The following is a 19,669-nucleotide window of genomic DNA, read 5'->3' as shown; positions in this document are numbered from 1 at the left end:
AAGTTTTACATAGGAACCTATGTCCGGAAACGATCCATGTTGGAAAACAAGGAAAACAAGAGCGATTCACGTTTTTATTGATGAAGGTGTTTATTTACATCATACGATCACCTGATTTCATGTAATGTCCTCTGTTTTCATGCTGCTTAACTGATTCGTCACTTGCCATTAAGGTGGCTAGTACTGCAGTAACAGTATGGCAGAGTACACTTTTTCAGAGTACACCGACATGTTGTTAATTTACGGTGAAGCTCGACGTAATGGAAGAGAAACACACCTGTACCACGAATATTTTTCGAATCGCGTGACTCTATCCCATACAATTTTTGCCAGAGCAGACCAACGGCTGCGGGACAAACCGAATCTGGAAATGGACCGTTTATGGACATATAAGGTTCCTATGTGAAACTTTATCTATTAAGTTCCCTCTACAACCTCTAGAAGTGTGTAATAGGAAATCTGGGACACCCTGTATAGAGCAAGTTTTCCTTTATATTACTTATTTCTCTAGAAAAAAATTTAGATTAAATTTATTGTTTTTAAACATCAATATTAGGAGTTTCAATATTCACTTTTAGTACTGATAATCTTTCTTATAATTAGTATAATGTGTATAAATTTTCAACACTGATAGTGATTATGAGAATGTAGCCTATAAGAGTACAAAATATAGAGTAAAAAATATTCTTCCAAACACGTAAATAAAAATATATTATAAAATAAAAAGTAAAAGTACAAAAAAGTAACGATAAATTTCGTTACCGTTACTGTAAAAACATAACGACATTACTATTACCAGTAGAAAAAGTAATGAAAAAGGTAATGCCATTACAAATAACTAACGCATTACTTTCCAACCTTGCTTAAATGTACATACATATCAATTAAGAAATTATTCAAATATAAATTTATATTGAAGAATAAATATACTTACCGGAACAACCTGTTATATAAATAGACACTTGTACGCCACAATATTCATCAACAATGTTTCGCAGTATATTCGCGCCTGCTAAATCAATATGTGACAATGCTGTAAAGTCCAATATAAGAATGCGTAGCTGCAAATATTCGAGATAAATGAGATATTATATTGCAGATGAGATATTAAGCAAATGCAATAAATATAATTATTTTAAATAAATATATCATAGTACAGCAGAATATTTGCGAATGATGTCAAAAGTTGCACATTATTTACCTTTTTAATTTCTTCTGCTGCGTTGCCATTGCATGCGGCTTGTTGGCGTATTTTTAGTTCCTTTTGAGGTACTAGCCCTGCAACTTTATATACTTCCTCACGAAAGTATTGCTTAGATGCGAAATTCAGACTACCGGAATAATGAAAAATTTTGATGCCAGGAATCTCTACAGTCTGAAAACATGTGTTAAATATTTATTTTCTGATTAATTCTCATTAAGAGTAATTCTTATGTTCTTGCTATTTAAGTTGCTATTTAAATAATTTACCATATTTACTAAAATGCAATGAAATGCATTTTAGGCGATTTAAGAAGCATGTCTGCAGGGATTGTTGAATTCATTTTTTTTTGTTACACAATATTACTTGCTGAATCTAAAAATTATAGTTAAAATAGTTCATTTATAAGAGATCTTCACAAAGTGTCAAATTCTGATTTTAATGAAACTTTACACATATAGGTTACGTAAAATATAAATGCACTTAGAAAATATCAATTGCTGCCCAAAAACGGTTTTAAGCGACGTCTACAATAAAACTTAAGACTTAAGATTTAAGCTTTAAGGTGTTAATTCGTGATGTCATTTCCGTTCGTAAGACGTTCCCGCCTTTACTTTAGCCTTAACTTTAATTCTCAAGCGAATTGACGAAATTTCAATTCTTACTAAAAGTCTACGGCTTAAAGTCGCGCGATATAAGAACCAATCATCATACTGCCTTCCATTGCCTTTTCTTACGTCTGCTTTTTGACTGGATGTTTGGTCGTTAAAGCTTAAAGTTATAATCTTACAACGTTTATTTATTGTAGACACTACGATGTAACAGCTTAAGTCTTAACGCTTACAATTTAAGATTTAAAGCTTAAATCTTAAATCTTAAGTTTCATTGTAAAACGGGCTTTTAAGGTCTTTAAGGAATGAAATCGCCCCTAAAGCGACGTCTACAATGAGATTTAAGACTTAACATTTAAATAAATTGACCAATTATAGTTAATTATTCATCTCACATGAGAAGAATAATCGATTGTAATTGATCAATTTTCTTAAATCTTAAATCTCATTATACACGTCGTTTAATGGGTAAAGCAGTTTTCAGCTTTTTTTATGACATCTTAAAAACTATTCAAGATATCAAAAAATGTTTTATTAAATGTATCTAAAATTTTACAATTACTAATTCAATTAATTTTACAAAATTATCTCTATATATTCATCCACATTAATAATATTTTTGAAAAATGATTATTTTAAGAAAACTTTTTGAAAACTTTTAAAAATAATTATGTTTCAAAAATATTATTGACGTGGATAAATCGAGGTAATTTCATTGTAAAACTTTTATGTAAAACATTTTTGTATATCTTGCATAATTTATAATGAAAAAAAGATGAAAACCAGTTTTACATATAAGGTGATTTCACTCCTTTGCTACAATAATTTTTAAAACTTATTTTGAAAATAATTATTTTTTTAAGTATTATTGACGATAATAGAGATATTTTTATTTTGAAATTAGTTATAAATAGAGGTAGCTTTACTTCAAAATTAGTACTCATATCAATCGTCAATGTCACATTATCGTTTTTTTTCTTCTGTCTGTTCTTTTTGTGGTAAGAAAATAACAAAGTATTATCATTTTCATATCATTTAGTGATAGACGCTTGATGCATTTTTCTTGCGATTTCTCAATAGGCCTAATCCATTCTCATTCTTTAATGCCTGAATTGTTTGAAATACCATCTTGCCTCTCTTGAATAATTCTTCAGATATAATGTTCAAAAATAATATTATTACTTTAAATAGTTTTTGAGATATGATATTTAACTTAATATGATATTTATAAATACATTTAAAATAATTAATAAAATTTTATCATTTCATAGCATTATAACGCAAAAGATATTTTTTCATATAAAAGGTACAAAGGATTGAATTTTTATGTAAAAATAATTTTTCTAAATATATTATTTATAATATTATAATATATTATAAATATATTATTTATAATATTATATCTCAAATTATTATATTTTAAACATTATTTTAAAAAATTATTCAAGAGATGAAGGATAGCATTTCGAACAATTCATGCATTTAAAAATGAGAATGGGTTAGGCCAATTGGGGAAACTCATACTAAAAAAAAACGAATTATGTTATCTACCACTAGATGGTGTGGAAATAATAGCAATTTATCATTTTCTTGTCGTAGAAAGAACACACAGAAAAAAATAATAATATGGACATTGACCAATATATGAGTACTAATTGTAAAGTACTACCTCTACTTACAACTAATTTTAAAATAAAATTATCTCTATTATCTATCGTCATTGATACTAAAGAAATAATTATTTTTAAAACAAAATTTGAAAATTTTTGGGCAGTAAGTAATATTTTATGAATTCATCTATTTAGTGTTTTCTTCACATCAATCGATTAATCTCATTATTTTGTGCATAAAATTCAATATTACAATTATCAAAAAACCAATAGTTTACAAGATGTTTCATATTTTATGTTGAAAAATGACATGATAAAGTCTAAAATATCTTGTAAACTATTGAATTTTCAATAGTGTTACCTTAATACTTTTATATGCAGAATAAAGGAATTATAATGTGTAAAAAAAATTATATAATTCCATATTAAAAAGATGGCGATACCCTTTATATTAGACCTTGAAAAATTGTTTTTTAAAATTATTTTTACCATTATTTGTTCCTTTTCAGATCATACAACTTTTGTCTGAAACATTTTTCCGCACCTTTTATATTTTTGAGATATTTCGATGCATAAGTTAAAATGTATACATATCTTAAAGTAACTTGCAGATTTCCAAGTTTTGATGAGAAAGGATGACAGCTTAAACAATCGAAATTTTTATAAAAACAAAGAGAAATTCGTAGATATGACTCGATAAAATGATAAAATCAATCATTGTTTTCTTATATCCCCAAAATTATATTTCCCAGATATTAAGATTATTTTAACTGATTATATGATTTTTGGATTCAGCAAGTAAAATTAAATAAGAAAGAAGATGAAATTAACAAACCCTGTTGTGCTTCCCAAATCGCCTGAAATATATGAATTCCTCTTTATATAATCATAAAACTTATAAAAAATTTCCTATTTTTAAAAGTACTTATGATATATACATCATAAAAGAGATAAATAATGATGAGAAAAAATAGCTTTTTTTTTAATTACAAATTCTTCGTACTCCTTTGTATCTTTTGGTATCCAAGTAGAGCTCAGTGCCTGGTACTAGAGCGAGCTTACACGTGTAGGGTCGCATCGCGAGGACAAGTAACCTTCCGATGCATAGAAGTATCCCGACCAATAATCCATATTCAACATCGAAAAGAATGACAATAATGAAGGTGAATGCCCAAATACCAGCGTCCGTTTTGTCCAGTCTCCAGAATTTCATGAACTCGGTAACCTTCATCAGCATCCCTTTTAACGCCACTATGATTATACTCGCTAAAACACACTATGTATCCCACAAATGCATTTCGAACACCATATATCTTACGGTTGTATTATGAAATAGAAATGATATAAAGAATAAATACTCGTGGCAAAGGTTGAAAGAATGGCCCGATCCATAGCAATACGCTCACCAGGATTCCACATGATATCAAACTCGCCAGCTGTGTATGTCCACCTACAGTTTGCTGAATCAATGATCTGGATAACGAAGCCGTGATAGGCATGCAGGAGAAGAAAGAGCCTACAAGGTTTCCTAATCCCTGTAAATTGTTACAGAGAATCAATATACTTATGTAAATGTATATTAAGGGGATACAAAGCAATATAAAAGCGTATTTATTATATTTAAAAATATATTCTAAAAATATATTTATTATATTTAAAAATATTGTATAAATATCGCAATGTGATTCGGATTTACCTGAGCAATCAATTCTTGATTAGAGTCGACCTCATAGCCCACCTTTTGCGCGAAAATCAATGCCATAGACATTGATATTGTATAAGCGACCATAGTAATCACGAAACTGTCTACTAAAATGTTGGGTATAAGCGACAATGGTGGTACAGACGGGATTGGTAATCTGAAAACCTTGATATTATAATAATTTGAAGTTTATTGCATTATTTTACTTTCACAATTTGTAGTTTTACAAAAAAATATATGATTTTCTACGCGTGATAAGTTATACAAAGTTAATTTGGTAAATTAATTTTAATACTGTCGTAAAAAAGTTAATATAAAAAAACATAATAATATTTTTATAAACGAAAGATTTTTACTACAAGCTGTGTAAGTGAATTGAATTTAAATTATACATTTACCCTACTGGTATAACGCCAACTGTTATTACGTTATAAGTATCCGCAAGATTCATTTGCATCGATATCAAAGTACCGATTATCACCACAAGCATCTCTATCGGGATTGGAAAGGGACATAACTTTGAGACTCTTGGCTGAAATACAGATGACTCCTTCTTAGAACGCAAACGTAATTAATTTTATAAAATGGTTAATATGTCTGTCTTTTATAATGAAATGCATTCAATTTATGTGCAAAACATAATTAACGAACCTTAAGAACTTCGTTGTTGAAAATAATAGCTAAAATAGTGATGCAAGATAATATCACAGCCGTTGTATTGATGTTGTTCATACTATTGAAAACATCTACGTAAGTCTAAAAAAGAAAAGAATAAATGAATAAGTTAAGCAAGAGCTAACAAAAATTAGAACTAAAAAAATATATGACACTTTAAATATAATTTAATACAGCTCTATAAAAATTAGATTTAAAAAAACTTCATATAAATTTACTACTTTTATTTTACAAGCTTGATGTATGCACAATGCGATTGTTCGTGCTAGATCGCATATGATCTAGTAAATTACTAGAAATTCTATGTGCTGCTAGTCTAGTAGTATGATAATTTATTAGGGCTGCGATCCGACTGACGCTCACAGCATTCTTGGAATCATTTCATCCTTGTTGTTTAGCTCATATTAAACAAGGACAACAAGTCTATTACAAGTGCTGCGATTTGAATCGGACTGCCAATTAGATCACATGCAAATCTAGCATGAAAAATCGTATCGTGCCTCAAGCTAAAGAAACAATAAATCTTTACGTAAATAAATTAAATGGAACATTATAAATAAAAACAAATATATGTATTAATTTTGTTTTTATTTACTGAGCTTTAACTATTAAAGATTATTCTAATTTACGCGAGCATGGCGATGCGTTATAATACACCATCTATTCATTCCTTTTTACTCATTAGATTAAATTTTGGGATTAAAACTCTTCACATACTTAAGAATTGTACAAAGTTACTTAAACAGGTTGTATTAGTATTAGAATCAGCTGGTTTTAATCGATTTTTGTTCCTAACATTGATAATGACCCGATCGGGGTCAAATCATTTGTTGTTTATATTGAAGAATTGTTAAATATTGGAGCGAAACAACACCTAAGCTTTGGCTCAAAGCCCATTATGTGTATTAATTTTATTTTTAATTACTGAGCTTTGGATATTAAAGATTATTTTTAAAAATATATATGTTAAATATATTAAATCAAATATGCATACATTAAATTAATATTTTTAAATAAAATGAAACTTTACTCTGCCGAAATCTCGATCATACATCAGAGTTGAAGTCATACAAAGAGAAAAAGATAGTTCGTATTATAGAGTGTCAAGTACATACGTCATACATAAATAAATATGAAAGCGTCGTTAAAATAGGTACCTATTTTATGTATTACTTGTTTCCAGGGTTGGGTAAAATACATCATTAAAGTATTTGAAATACAAAATACATAAAAATTTTTGTTTAAAATATAAAATACTTTTTAATTTAATTACGGTAATATATAATGTTAAACTTTCCTCCCATCAACCCCCTTTGCACTTTTAGAAAGAGAAAAGTTGTTTTACTCTCTTACGCTCTTTAATAGTCCTATTGTCCTGCGTATCAACCACACGAGAGAGAGAAATCTATTTACTTGTGTAAGAATTGTGTATGATTGTGTAAATTTGACTCTGATGACTAATTGATATTGCTTGAAACTTGACGAAATAGTCAGTGTTGCTAATAGCTATATAAGGAAAATTTGAGTTATTATTAATTATAGTCAAGGATTTTTATCAATAATTTCTTTCAAATACAAAATAGATTAAAATTGTATTTGAAATACAAAATACTTTTATGTTCTCCGCTGAAATACAAAATACAAATTTCAGATACAAGCATTTGAACTATAGATATACCTAGCCCTGCTTGGTTCACATTTTATATGTGTACTCGCAGAAGTACGCGACATGAGTATGTAATAGAAATAAAGAAATTTGTTTGTTAAATATTACGTATATACTTCTTCTATCGAGAAAATATTTCTATGCACGATTAGTGTTTTGATCTTTTCTTAAGAAAAATTAATGCAATGAACGAAACTACATGTTTTGGATATGTACATCACATATATTTTCTTTTTATGCCATTTTGATTTTATTAAATTATTATATTACGATGTTCTCCAGCAATAATGATTAAATATTTAAAAGTATTAAAATTCGAAGATAATGTTACTTGAGATTGCTCTAATCCATGTCTTCGTTAATCCATCTTTGTACCGACAACAATAGCGAGTTGTCATGATAGAGCGCGACGCAAATACTAACCCTGACCTTTTGCAATGTATCGCGTAATCTTCATATACATTACATAACGCCTTCTTGACGTTTAAATTACAATTTGATTGCACGGGGATATCTACAGGAAGCGTTTACCACGGCATACCTATAAATGTTTGGCGTGTGCAAACGTTTTGTTTGGTGACGATAGGAAAAAGAGAAGGGAAAACAAGGAGAAGCATATCGATAGCGATGTGCCGCCAGAAAGAGAGGACTCGGCTAATGTTTGCGGTGTCAAACAAAACTTAGTTGTTACTGTACTCACGAGAATAAGCTTGAATGCACCCCTGCGCCGCGGTAGGTCGCTCAGTCCGAAGAGATCCCTTATTTGCGATGTAAATACGTGCATCGCCGCTGCCGTCGTGAATCCACTCACGAGACTGTCCGCGAGGAGCGACGAGATTACGCCCAAACGCAGCACGTACATTCCTAACTAGACGAGAGATTTTGAGTAATATTGCGAGAGGTCAAGAGTGCGAGATGTACTACTGCACGAATATGCACCAGCAGCTGTGGGAATGATAATTAAAATGCCAGCCGGTGGAAAATGCTAAGCATGTGCGTAGTAACTTAGATTGGGGTTTGCCTTAAAAATGTAATATAGTACGAGGAAAAAAAATTAAAACGTGAGATAAAAAATAACTTAACATGAAACTAAACACGCCTAGAGTATTCACGCGTGAAAACTAAAATTAATTAATTCCAAAGAGCACAAGCAAATAAATAAGGGAAAGGGGGGAGCAAATAGTGTCACTTTACATTTCTCCTCTTTCCCGCATCTATTTTATCACTACTTGTTAATAGAAAAACAGTTCTCAAGCATTTAATCATCTTCTGAAAAAGCAGTAAAAATCAAAAACTAAATATAGCTAGCGGAGAAGTTTAAAATTTTGCATTCGTGAAATCAGGTAAAATCAGGATCTTTTTTTGATATTTGAAGTTATACTTTCTTAATTGCTGAATCGTTGAATGAGATCTAATCTATTCTATGTCATACGGTATCTTTTTCTTCTATTTTGATATAATTCCTATGCTTGGATATTAATTTTATTTCTCTCAGTAAAATTTTAAGCGGCGATGCACGTATTTAAAGAAAAAAATAGCTCCTGGGACAAATAATGACAATTTTTAGTTGGGTTAAATAATGACGAGTCAAAAAGTTTTTTTACTATTTGAATATGATTTTTCTAATTCATTTGGGATAATATGAGATTAATTACAAAGCAAGATTCAGAATAAATGTGATTTTTAATCAGAAATAATAGTAAATAATGTTACTACTATTATTTATCAATAAATAAAAATTTACATATGGCATAGTATAGAAAATTTTTTAGTATAGAAAATTTTTTGATTATTCTTTTGACATTTTGATTAGATAAGGTAATTTATATTAATTTCTATACTTTATTGAAAAATAGAAATTATTGGATTTATAAATGACGAAGAAAGTTAATGCATTTTACGCATCAGATATAAAAATTATTAATATTTTATTGCATTATTTAAAGTTAAATAAAATAAAAACGAGATTTGTAACAAATAAAAAATATAAAAAAATCAAGATAAGATATGTCGGAGAGATTTGTAATTCTCGTAGAAAGCATATCAGCGGCGGTGAATTGTATACGATGTAGTTACCTGTATAACAGCAACCGTGAATGTAACTACGGTTGCAACTTCCACCGGCGAATATTGATGGCTTACGTCGGAAATTAAGGTGCCGTTCTCGACTGACGTGTTATTTGTCGAAACTGCAGGGCTACTGTATGTCGTAACGACTTTGCCAGTCATCATGCAGACGAGCGCAAACGTACCTTAATCAACAGAAAAGCGGCAATTCTGCTTAATTACGAGGCTTTCTAAATTAAGCGGCAGCCAAATGTAATATCTAAATAAACGTTAGTGCAAAATTATACGCTAATTTCGACAAATCGTTAGCTTCCTACGGATTATGTCATCATAATGCGTCGCATTTTCATTGTTTCTCCCATAATCCCTTTTCCGCCTTTGATATTTTCCTTAAAAATAAAGTCTACATTTGATACACATACCCATAGAATTGTGTCTGGATGTCCCAAGAAAAAAATATACCAAAACCGGGAAGAAAGCCATATATATACCAACAATAGGCGGAACATTACCCAATATTGCATATGCCATACCTAGAAAAATATATATTGAATACATTACAATAGAGACTAAAATATATTGATATTTAGAACAATATCAGTATTTTCAACCTGTTTTTGTACATTAATTGCTGTTGCTCAATCAATTTTTTTTATCGTAATAATCTCATAACACGTATCTAATTATCTCTATGAACGTTTAATCTATAAAATATCCCGTTTTCCAATTAAGAATTTTAGCATACTCCGTATTTATCTTTAATCCTAATTTATTCACACACACACATTATTTAATTAATTGTATATTATTATTATAAGAATTTAACGCAACATACCTTGTGGAATATGCATTACAGCAACAGTAATTCCAGCAACAATATCTCCTAAGATATTAGTCTTCCAATCGTATGAAGAAAGCCAGTCAATCAGAGGTATTGTGTTTTTGATAAATGAAATTGGCTTGATGCTTTTGCATCGTTTTGACAGCTCATTGCTGACTATATAAAATCACAAATTTTATGTATCTGTGTCTGCATCTGTGCATCTAATGATGCACGTACATACATATACAGGAAATATTAAATAAAAGAATTTAGGATTTACGGAGCAATAACGACAAACTATTTATGAATAAAAAATTTTCAATAATCGATTTTATCATCGAAAAATTGATTTTATCAGATATGATTTTTTGCTTTAGAAACACAATTTGTTTGCTAATTTTTACATGAATCCGTACAATTATTTTTACATTAATCAAATTTTCTAATTAATTTGTATACAAAACTATTATGGTCATTATCAAAAAATTAATACTTTATGAAATATTTCGTGTATATCTGAAATATTTTATTTGAATACATTCCGACATATAAGACATAAAATTGCTTATATAAATTATTCATATAGCACAGTTTAGCTTCTCAAAGAAGGTGATGGCCTTTTCATGATTTAGCCTTGATATTTTTATGTGTAGAACAACGAGAAGAATCGATTTATGCAAAATGAGTCACATGATGCTAAAAATTTCTATCTCAATCTAATTAATTTTTTAATCTACGTTTATTAAATATTTTTTCAATTCAATAAGTATTATCTGTCACTTAAAGTTTATTTGAAATATCTTTACACATTATATTTAAATAAAATAAAAGAATCAATTGAAATATCTCAATAAATTTTTTAGCATATGATGTACTGTCTTATAAAAATTTTAATGATGTAAAAAGACAAAATAAAATTTTATCTTTTTTTTAAAGCAGATTTTTAAATAACCTTATTGTAAATCTTTTAAAACATATTTGAATTTGTCATTAAAAACTTTTGCAATATTTAATAGAATACGAATTAATTCTATAAATTTCTCAGTCTTTTTACATAGATTCGGCATCATTTTTTTGAAAGGATAATGGCCTTCAGATGGAATCCTATCGCGCGCGTTCTCTTCCAACCAATTTATTAACTTCAACCGGTTCTAGTATTAACGTAAAATGTTGCGGCCAGTGTTTTGAACGGATTGTCGTGCGGAGAAGCGGTCTCCCATGAACACGCGAGTAAAAGGCAAGCGCGGTGAAAGGAAAATAAGCGATTTTCCTGCACGTGAGTACTGAATACATACTCACGCGAATAGATCTTGACACTTACGGATTCTCTTGGGTTTTACGTATTTGCACAAGTGATTAAGCTCGTCCTGCTGGTAGACCGGTCGTCTGACCATCAATTCCGGACCAGACGTCGACATATCGTCGCTCAAGTAGTCTGCGAACGAGCAACAATTAGGTGAGATCACACTGCCTGCATGCGCGGTCGCGCGTGTGTAGTCGTGGACAAATATAGGTTGCAACACTTTTTTTATGGGTTTTGAAGCGCACTAATATTTTGCAAATGCGAACCACGATTGCTGTACTATCTGTGCTGTAATCTATAGAAACAGTAAAAACGTGCTTTTAGATTAGAGATAGTATATCAATCGTGATTCGCATTTGCAAAATATATAAGTGCGTTTTGAAATCCATAAAAAAAGTGTCGCAATCTATTTGTCTATGACTGTACAGTATATATGTATGCGCATTAATAAACATTTTCGTCAGATGTTAATTAATAAATTATTGTGATTGACGCTATATATCGACGACGATGTGCTCGATTTGAAAGAATTCAATTAGCTTCGATTTAGCTCGTGACTTAAGACATGTGTGTTTTTGGTTAGATAACTTTAGGGACACGTGGAATACTTTTTTTCATCGTACTAAAATGTAAAACTGAGTACTGAGCTAAAAAAACAAATTTAATTTTGATATTTTAATATGGAGAACTGTAAAATTAAAAATTTATTTACAAAATCGGGTACATTAACAGAATAACGTAAAAAAATTCTGAATAGCATAGTGATATCAGAATGATACCACTATGATATCAGAAAAACTGAGATATGATCCAGCTTACGAATTAAATGGAAAACATCTGTTTTTATATATGCCAATATTTACACATATTGAGTTTCATATATTGTGCTTAATGATGCGTATTTTATCGAAGCGATATAATGACGGAATGAAATTGCCAAAAACGCTTATGCAAACGGCGAGTGCAATCTATCAATCTTGCAAATTTTCCATCAGGTTAAAGTTGGCGTAAGCAAATTTCGTTTGCTCGATGTAAACCGAAACGAAACGAGTATTGTGAGGAGATTAGGATCGCATGGCTGGCGTTGTCAGAAGAAATTGAGTGAGTAAACGATAATGCAATTGAGTGATATGATGGGATTGCTTAATTCGATCGCTCGATAAATTATATCGATAAATATTTGGGGTGACTGTTTTTGGAAAAATTAAATTGCAACGCTTGGATTGTGTTGATTCAAAAGATACATAGATGAGAAACAAGAAAAAGAAAAATAAGAAATAAAAAATGATATGATGTAAATGTTAATAATTATAAAAATTGAATTGAAATTATTTATTTACTTTCCATAAATTATATTACTATAAATTATTAATATTTACGTTAAAAACGAATTTCTTCGTAAAATGAATAATTATTTTTTGATCATTTTTCTGAATCTTATTTGGAGACCTCTTAAATCCGAGATCTCTTTTAAAAAAATATAGAGAGAATCTGTAATCATTTCAATCAACTTACGTTAAATTATTTGTAAGAAAAAATTTAATGTAACTTAAATTAAATTTAAATGTAATTACAGTAACCGTTGACAGTTAATAACTTTTCTATTAAATTGCGTTCAAAGATGGACTAATTGAGATCCGAGTATAAGGTTATTTGTTCACGATTAATACAATAAGGCGACATTCTATTAAATAACTGCGTTAAAGCGTTAGAATTATTAGTATTTCGATGACAAACTACCTGCTGACATTGTGCGAAAGTGTCTCTCTCGCGAAGATGTATCTCAAAACTCGACGATTATTCGCGGCTCTATCTACTCGTGGTGTGATAAGCGCGAGAACTTTCACGGACTAAGAAGATCTGATAACTAAGCGTATGCTGGCAACGATACTGGTAGATACTGGTAATTGGCCGATATCCTAATTCAATATTTTCAATGCAATGGAGATAATTTTGAATGTGGATAATACGCGCCTGTACCATCTGATATACACGGTTTACTTTTAAGAGACTTTACATTTCTTATTGGGGTTTTGTCGAGTGTCTCTAATTGGTCTTCGAGATAATAGATAAGCGAATTGTGATCGCGATGAGATGATTGATATTACATCAATAGAGAGATTACGCTCACTACAGAGTCAAATGACGCTGTGTACATACAGTAGCGAGAGGGAAAGACTAATCAGGAAAAACGTTGGCTGAAACTCTTTGCATGTATAAGCAGTTCTCTCGTTAATTATTTCCTTATCATAAATAGTTTGTTATCAAAGAAAGTCATAGTGACAGAACCAATACTATACAAATTTTTGTTCAAACATTTTGCGCAATATAACGAAGTTTATTTAAAAAACTAAAACACAGAAAAAATTCCACAATCTATTTTTATTTAAATTAAGTCTTTGCGATCTTTTTTTTTTAGATTTAATGTTAAGATTCAAGTATCTCGAGATTGCAATAATCCTTTTTAAAAATAATAAATATTCAGATTAAAGAATAAAATTGACAAATTAATAAATGTACAGTGACGATTCTTTACAAAATACCTTAAGGAAAAATTCTTATAATATTTTAAAATATTTTTAGATTATATAATATAAATTTTCTTCGGAAATTAAAGAATGAGAAAACTTTTAGAATATTTTAAAATTCACATATATAAAGATGTAGAAGAGAGCTAAAAAAGATGTAGACTTTTTTAGCATTTTTGAAAAAATTTTTTTTTTATAAAATTTTTATAAAAATCTTATACAATGTAATTAATAACTCTTATAAAAATTTTGAAAAATTGTCCAAAATATTATACAATGATACCAGAAATTTTGAAAAATTCTGAAAAATCATATTACAAAAAATTCTAAGAAACATTTTCGCCAGGATAGAACACGAAATTGATTAAGTATCAATAATTATTAAAGTATAAAACTCAAGTACAGAATGTATATTCAAACAATTCTTACAGATTCATATTGTCTACGCACCGATTTGATAATCATTGATCGTAGCACACTTGATGTAACGTACGTACGACGATACGATAACTTTCACCATAGTAATATATTAGATAAAAGGAGCACGAAATGGCGAGAACGAATGTGTCATGGTGATCGAATTAGTAGTCCGGTTAGTTGAATTCCGTTGTACTCACGCCAACCGCCGGTTCAATAATTACTCGATCGCGCGCGTGGTTTCGCGAACCGCAAGTGCACGCGGCGATAAACGAGCACATAATGCAACATGCGGCTCCTGTCCGCAACACGTGCGCTAGTCCGTAGATCCTTCGTGCAATACAGTTTAAAGATTCGTTCACGCCGCGTGACGTGTTACTCTCTTTCGATCCGTAGCGTGATGTCACATGTCGCGAGAGAGCAAATCGACACACTGCCAGCCGTTAACACTATCGCACTCCGGTTACGTCGGTTCTAATGATAACGAACGAGTTCAGCGTACATTTGTCAGTTGTACTAAATCTTTCTCCTCGGCTATTGCACGCGTGTATATTTACGGTAAATAAAGTGGCAATTGAAAATAATCGACAAAAATTGTTGATATTATGCGTCACTGTTTGTTTTATAGGGTCATCGTATGTAACATCTTGCCACATTCGTAGTTCTAGGCTGAATTCTAGACTTATCTGCATATAATTAAAGTAAAGACTTCGGCTTTGATATTCAGAATGCGTTAATAACTATGTTAGATACTATAAAATTTCAGAGATAAAAGCGCGTTCTGGCCAGTATATTTATATATTTATATAAATATTCAAACTAAAAAATTTTTAGCGATCATACTTTTACGATCTCGGAAAAATATGAAACTTTTTATTAATTAGTAGCCCCCAAAAATAGATTCACTTAACATTGAAAGCTTTGAATTACGTCAATTACTTGTGCACATGTGTGTGTGTGTGTGAAAGAAAATTAAAATAATTTTTCTTCATACCTGTAGTCTTACAATAAAAGATCTTCTTGCTCGATCTGGCGGCAAAATCGAAGAGAACAGAAAAGAAGGCACGAAAACTATCGAGCACAATAATACGATCTTTTGATCCAGAGATTCATTTCACTGACTCTCGTCCGAACGCACGCAACGACTGGATCTCCTCGCGGATTTTCGTTCTCGCAAGATCGCTTCGATTACGCATTAACAGGTCGACCTTAGGCGATAGGCACTGGTCGCGGAGCACGTTGCTTTTACACGTTGCCTTCAGAAATTTGACTCAGCCCGCGACTCGGCGTCACGAAATTTGGAAAGAATTCCACCCGACCGCGTCGGCGGTCGTTTAATGCTCGATCTACTATTCTAATCAGCGACGGAGGCGTTCCCGGTTGCTCCTCTCGGAACAATGAATATCGGTCAGATTTCTCTTGATCTTGAGAGATCACGAGTAAACACCGATTGCGACAAGAGACAGACAGAAGGGGGAGTCGACTTCGTCGAAATATGCGTATACTAGATAATATCATAAAGCCTTAATATTTTGTGTGTTTATATTTGCTAAAGTACTTTTTTGGGTATATGTATTATGTAATTGGATATATTTATTTAGTGTAACAACGACACAGCTAAAAAATTACCGCTTTTTAGTTGCTTGCGAAAAAGAATAAACGTAGAGAAAAATGTTGAGAAGAAATGAAAAAACATACTTTTATTTCTCTATAATCAGTAATTACATCAAAATTGCATTTCAATTAATGTTACAAAATTGTAATGAAATTGTAATGAAATTTAGAATATTCCAATTTTTATAGAAAACTTCGTTTTTTTAGTTACGTTGTGCAGCAAATGAATGTGATATAATAGATTACTTCATAAAAATGTTATCTTTCAACCAACAATATTTTTTAAATGTTTTTTAAATATTTATTTAATACAATAACATTATCTGCTGATTGGGTTATCTCGTCTTAAATCTTTTCTTCTAAAAACGTTTCTCAGCGTTATGCTGTTCTACGGTAAAACAACTTATGTATCAATGTTTGTAATTTCAGTCAGATTTTTGTATCTAAATCGTAATCAGTATTTATCTGAATAAATTAGATATATCTATAATGCAATTCTGTAAAAAGTATCCATTTATTGAATAATAAGACATTTATGATATCTAATGCATAGAAAAGAACGTTTTTCTCTCCTTTTTTTATGCGCAGTGCTTATGAAATATATTGTGTGTCAATTAGTTAAAGTGCTAATTTTCTCAAAATCCATGTCATGGCGAAGTATCAAGCGGAACGTACCTTCTCTGTTTCCCTTGATGCATCCCAACTGAAAGAGAAAGAGTTCAACAATGAGAAACAGTATTAATTGTGACACAAATACACATACTTATAATTGCGGTTAATTTTATCAATATTTAATCTTTTTTAAATATTATTTTAATATTTATAAATATTAATGTAAATTAAGAAGCAGCAATTAACAGAATCTTACAAATTTGAAATAGAGGTTACCTATCATCGAGAACTCTTTGTAATAAATTAGACTTGAAGTTCGCGCGTACTTGAACTGAATTTCGTTCTGATATCATGTTTTGAAGATGCAAACGATTAGTTTGATAGTTATACTCAGTTGTTGAAATAATGTAAACAAAAATTCTTTGCGTGTTTGATCAATGTACATAAAGACGATCCAGATCTACATATGTATGTACTTAGACTCATATTAACATATCTCAAATTTAGAGCCGCGTGTGGCCGTGTAATTCCCAGCTTATGACAATATTGAATGCATTCTTCGCAAAAAGCAAATATTACTTATTGTTAGAGTCATAGGGACACATTTAACGCTGTCTATAGAAAGGGAATACGAATACCCGTAATTTATAATTCTTTGTTTCGTATCACAGATTCGAATCGGAATGTACTTAACTTGTTTTTTCTTTAATTCGAGGAACGGAATGTTATTATAATTTCACTGAATAGAAAATATCTTTTCAAGATGAAATACAAATCCTATTTCGGAATAAAAAAAACTGATTGACAAATTCCGTTCCGGCAACTGCGCACAGTAAAGTATCAAACATCGGCATTGGTTTGAAACTTTGAACGATATCGGCAGTATTATTATCGCTGCTGAAAATTTAAATATACTTGGATAAAAGACTCGCCGAATAAAGTATCGATTTTAAAAGAATATTTGTGTATTGAGTGTTAAACCGAGATTTCAAAAATATTTTTTTTCTGAAGCAGAATCAGAATTTAATCAAGAAAGTATTTTGATTCGAAACTCTGCACAGTTATCCGCACGTATGTGTAATCATGTCACTTGAGAAATATAATACGTTTTCAGATGTCCTTGATTTTTTTTATATCGAATTCTTCGTTCTCTCTTGGGTATCACGTACCAGATTTTCTTCGCTGATTGACTTGATGTCATCTCTGATGGAAACTCCCATCGCTGTTGTTTGTAGCTACGTAACGTATTACTTAAAACGGTGCCTACTACATGAGCTGAAAAGTTTCCGGAATTGGATACAATATAGCACTATATGCAAAAATTAATCTTATGGCTGTCGAATATATTCCTTCAAACCTCCGCTGTCAAAATTTCATGACATTTCATCAAATAGTTTGTGAGTTACAATCATTTAAACAAGTCAATTTTTGAGTTTAAAAAAATGGAAAAAACCGAAATTTGTGCAGTGATCAAATATCAATATTTGAAAGGCTTAAAAGCCCAAGAAATCATCGATGACTTCAATGATTTCTTAAGGTTTTAAGCTTTTCAAATATTGATATTTGATTACTGCTATTGATATTTGAAATACTGATATTTGATCATTTGAGCACAAATTTCGGTTTTTTCCTTTTTTTTTTTTAACTCAAAAGTTGACTTGTTCAAATGATTGTAAGTCACAAACTATTTCGTGAAATGTCATAAAATTTTGATAGCGGAGGTTTGAAGGAATATATTCGACAGCCATAAGATTAATTTTTGTATATGGTGCTATCTTGTATTCCGGAAACATTTCAGCCCATATAGTACAATGAGACTTTAAGACTTAAGATTTAAGTAAATCAAATTAATAGGAACAGAGCCAAATTATTGAATATTGTTAAGATTTAAGAGGATCTTTAACAGTTACTGGAATCCAGAGTCGTCTGTTTTAAACGCAATAATTTTTGTTCAATGTTTTTGTATGTATTATTTTTATAAATTTGGAAATCGTTTTTCAAATTAAAGTATAGATATTAACGAATAAAACGATTTCATATGAAAAACAAAAAAAAATTTTAAAAATTTGTTATCGATTTCTGACGTCAACTCGTAAACATTTGCTTGATATAAAAGTTTTAGACTTTGTCTACGTACAAAACAAGCTTTATCCGCATTCGGGATTACATAAAAAAAATAGTACTGCGCTTTTACTAATGAATCTATAAGTACTTTGATAGAAGAGAAAACATATGAAAATGCGTATGTAAGAATGCATGCGACACGTTGATGGTGTAGTAAATATATTGACGCATCACTACATACTAATACATCAATATCGCACGCAAACATATGCACAAATCGTTGATAAAACAGTGACGCCATAGAGTCCAATCCCCAGTTTAAGATTCTCTTAAGAAATTAATCAATCACAGCCGAATGTGAGGAGAATAATTGACCGTGATTGGTCAATTTCTTAAATCTTAAGTCTTAAAATCTTATTGTAGACATCGCTTAAAGCGGCGTCTATACAATGAGACTTAAGACTTTAGATTTAAGAAAATTTACCAATTACAATCGATTATTCATCTTACGTGAGAAGATAAGTCTACAATGAGACTTAAAACTTAAGTTTTAAGGCGTTAATTCGTGATGTCATTTTTGTTCGTAAGGCATTCCCGCTTTTAACCTTAACTTTAATCCTCAAGCGAATTGACAAAGTTTCAATTCTTACGGCTAAAAATCTACGGCTTAAAGTCGCACGATATAAGAACCAATCATCATACTGCCTTCCATTGCCTTTTCTTACGTCTGCTTTCTGATTGGACGCTTAATCGTTAAAGCTTAAAGTTATATCTTA

At 30.4% G+C, this 19,669-nt stretch overlaps 1 protein-coding gene across 7 annotated transcripts; it reads right to left on the bottom strand.

Moving 5' to 3' along the window:
- Positions 1-546: 546 nt before the first annotated feature.
- On the bottom strand, positions 547-18,049 carry LOC105454646 (solute carrier family 26 member 10-like). 7 transcript variants are annotated; one of them, XM_011697407.1, is made up of 14 exons: positions 17,999-18,049; positions 16,893-16,920; positions 11,677-11,790; positions 10,368-10,529; positions 9,955-10,065; positions 9,542-9,717; positions 8,166-8,333; positions 5,776-5,880; positions 5,523-5,656; positions 5,119-5,281; positions 4,781-4,957; positions 4,426-4,698; positions 1,202-1,375; positions 547-1,061 (listed from the first exon to the last, which is right to left on the bottom strand). In XM_011697407.1, the coding sequence occupies exons 1-14, from the start codon at positions 18,047-18,049 to the stop codon at positions 909-911; spliced, it is 1,989 nt and encodes a 662-aa protein (XP_011695709.1). In that variant the 3' UTR covers positions 547-908. The 7 variants fall into 7 exon arrangements, with proteins under 7 accessions (XP_011695709.1, XP_011695711.1, XP_011695716.1 ...); XM_011697409.1 differs by lacking the exon at positions 17,999-18,049 and adding an exon at positions 17,086-17,123 and having other exon boundaries at positions 548-1,061; XM_011697414.1 differs by lacking the exons at positions 16,893-16,920; positions 17,999-18,049 and adding an exon at positions 15,598-15,705 and having other exon boundaries at positions 548-1,061.
- Positions 18,050-19,669: the final 1,620 nt, after the last annotated feature.

This window comes from Wasmannia auropunctata, unplaced genomic scaffold, assembly GCF_000956235.1.
Source record: "Wasmannia auropunctata unplaced genomic scaffold, wasmannia.A_1.0 LD335978.1, whole genome shotgun sequence".
Taxonomy (NCBI): domain Eukaryota; kingdom Metazoa; phylum Arthropoda; class Insecta; order Hymenoptera; family Formicidae; genus Wasmannia; species Wasmannia auropunctata.
This window is presented reverse-complemented; position numbering and strand designations above follow the sequence as displayed.

Coding starts and splice junctions, on each gene's coding strand:
- LOC105454646 (XM_011697407.1), bottom strand. CDS start 18,049: ATGGGAGTTTCCATCAGAGATGACATCAAGTCAATCAGCGAAGAAAAT. Junction 11,791..16,892: donor CATCAAGGGAAACAGAGAAG/GTACGTTCCGCT, acceptor GCTCGTTCGCAG/ACTACTTGAGCGACGATATG. Junction 1,062..1,201: donor CAGCAGAAGAAATTAAAAAG/GTAAATAATGTG, acceptor GAATATTTGCAG/CTACGCATTCTTATATTGGA.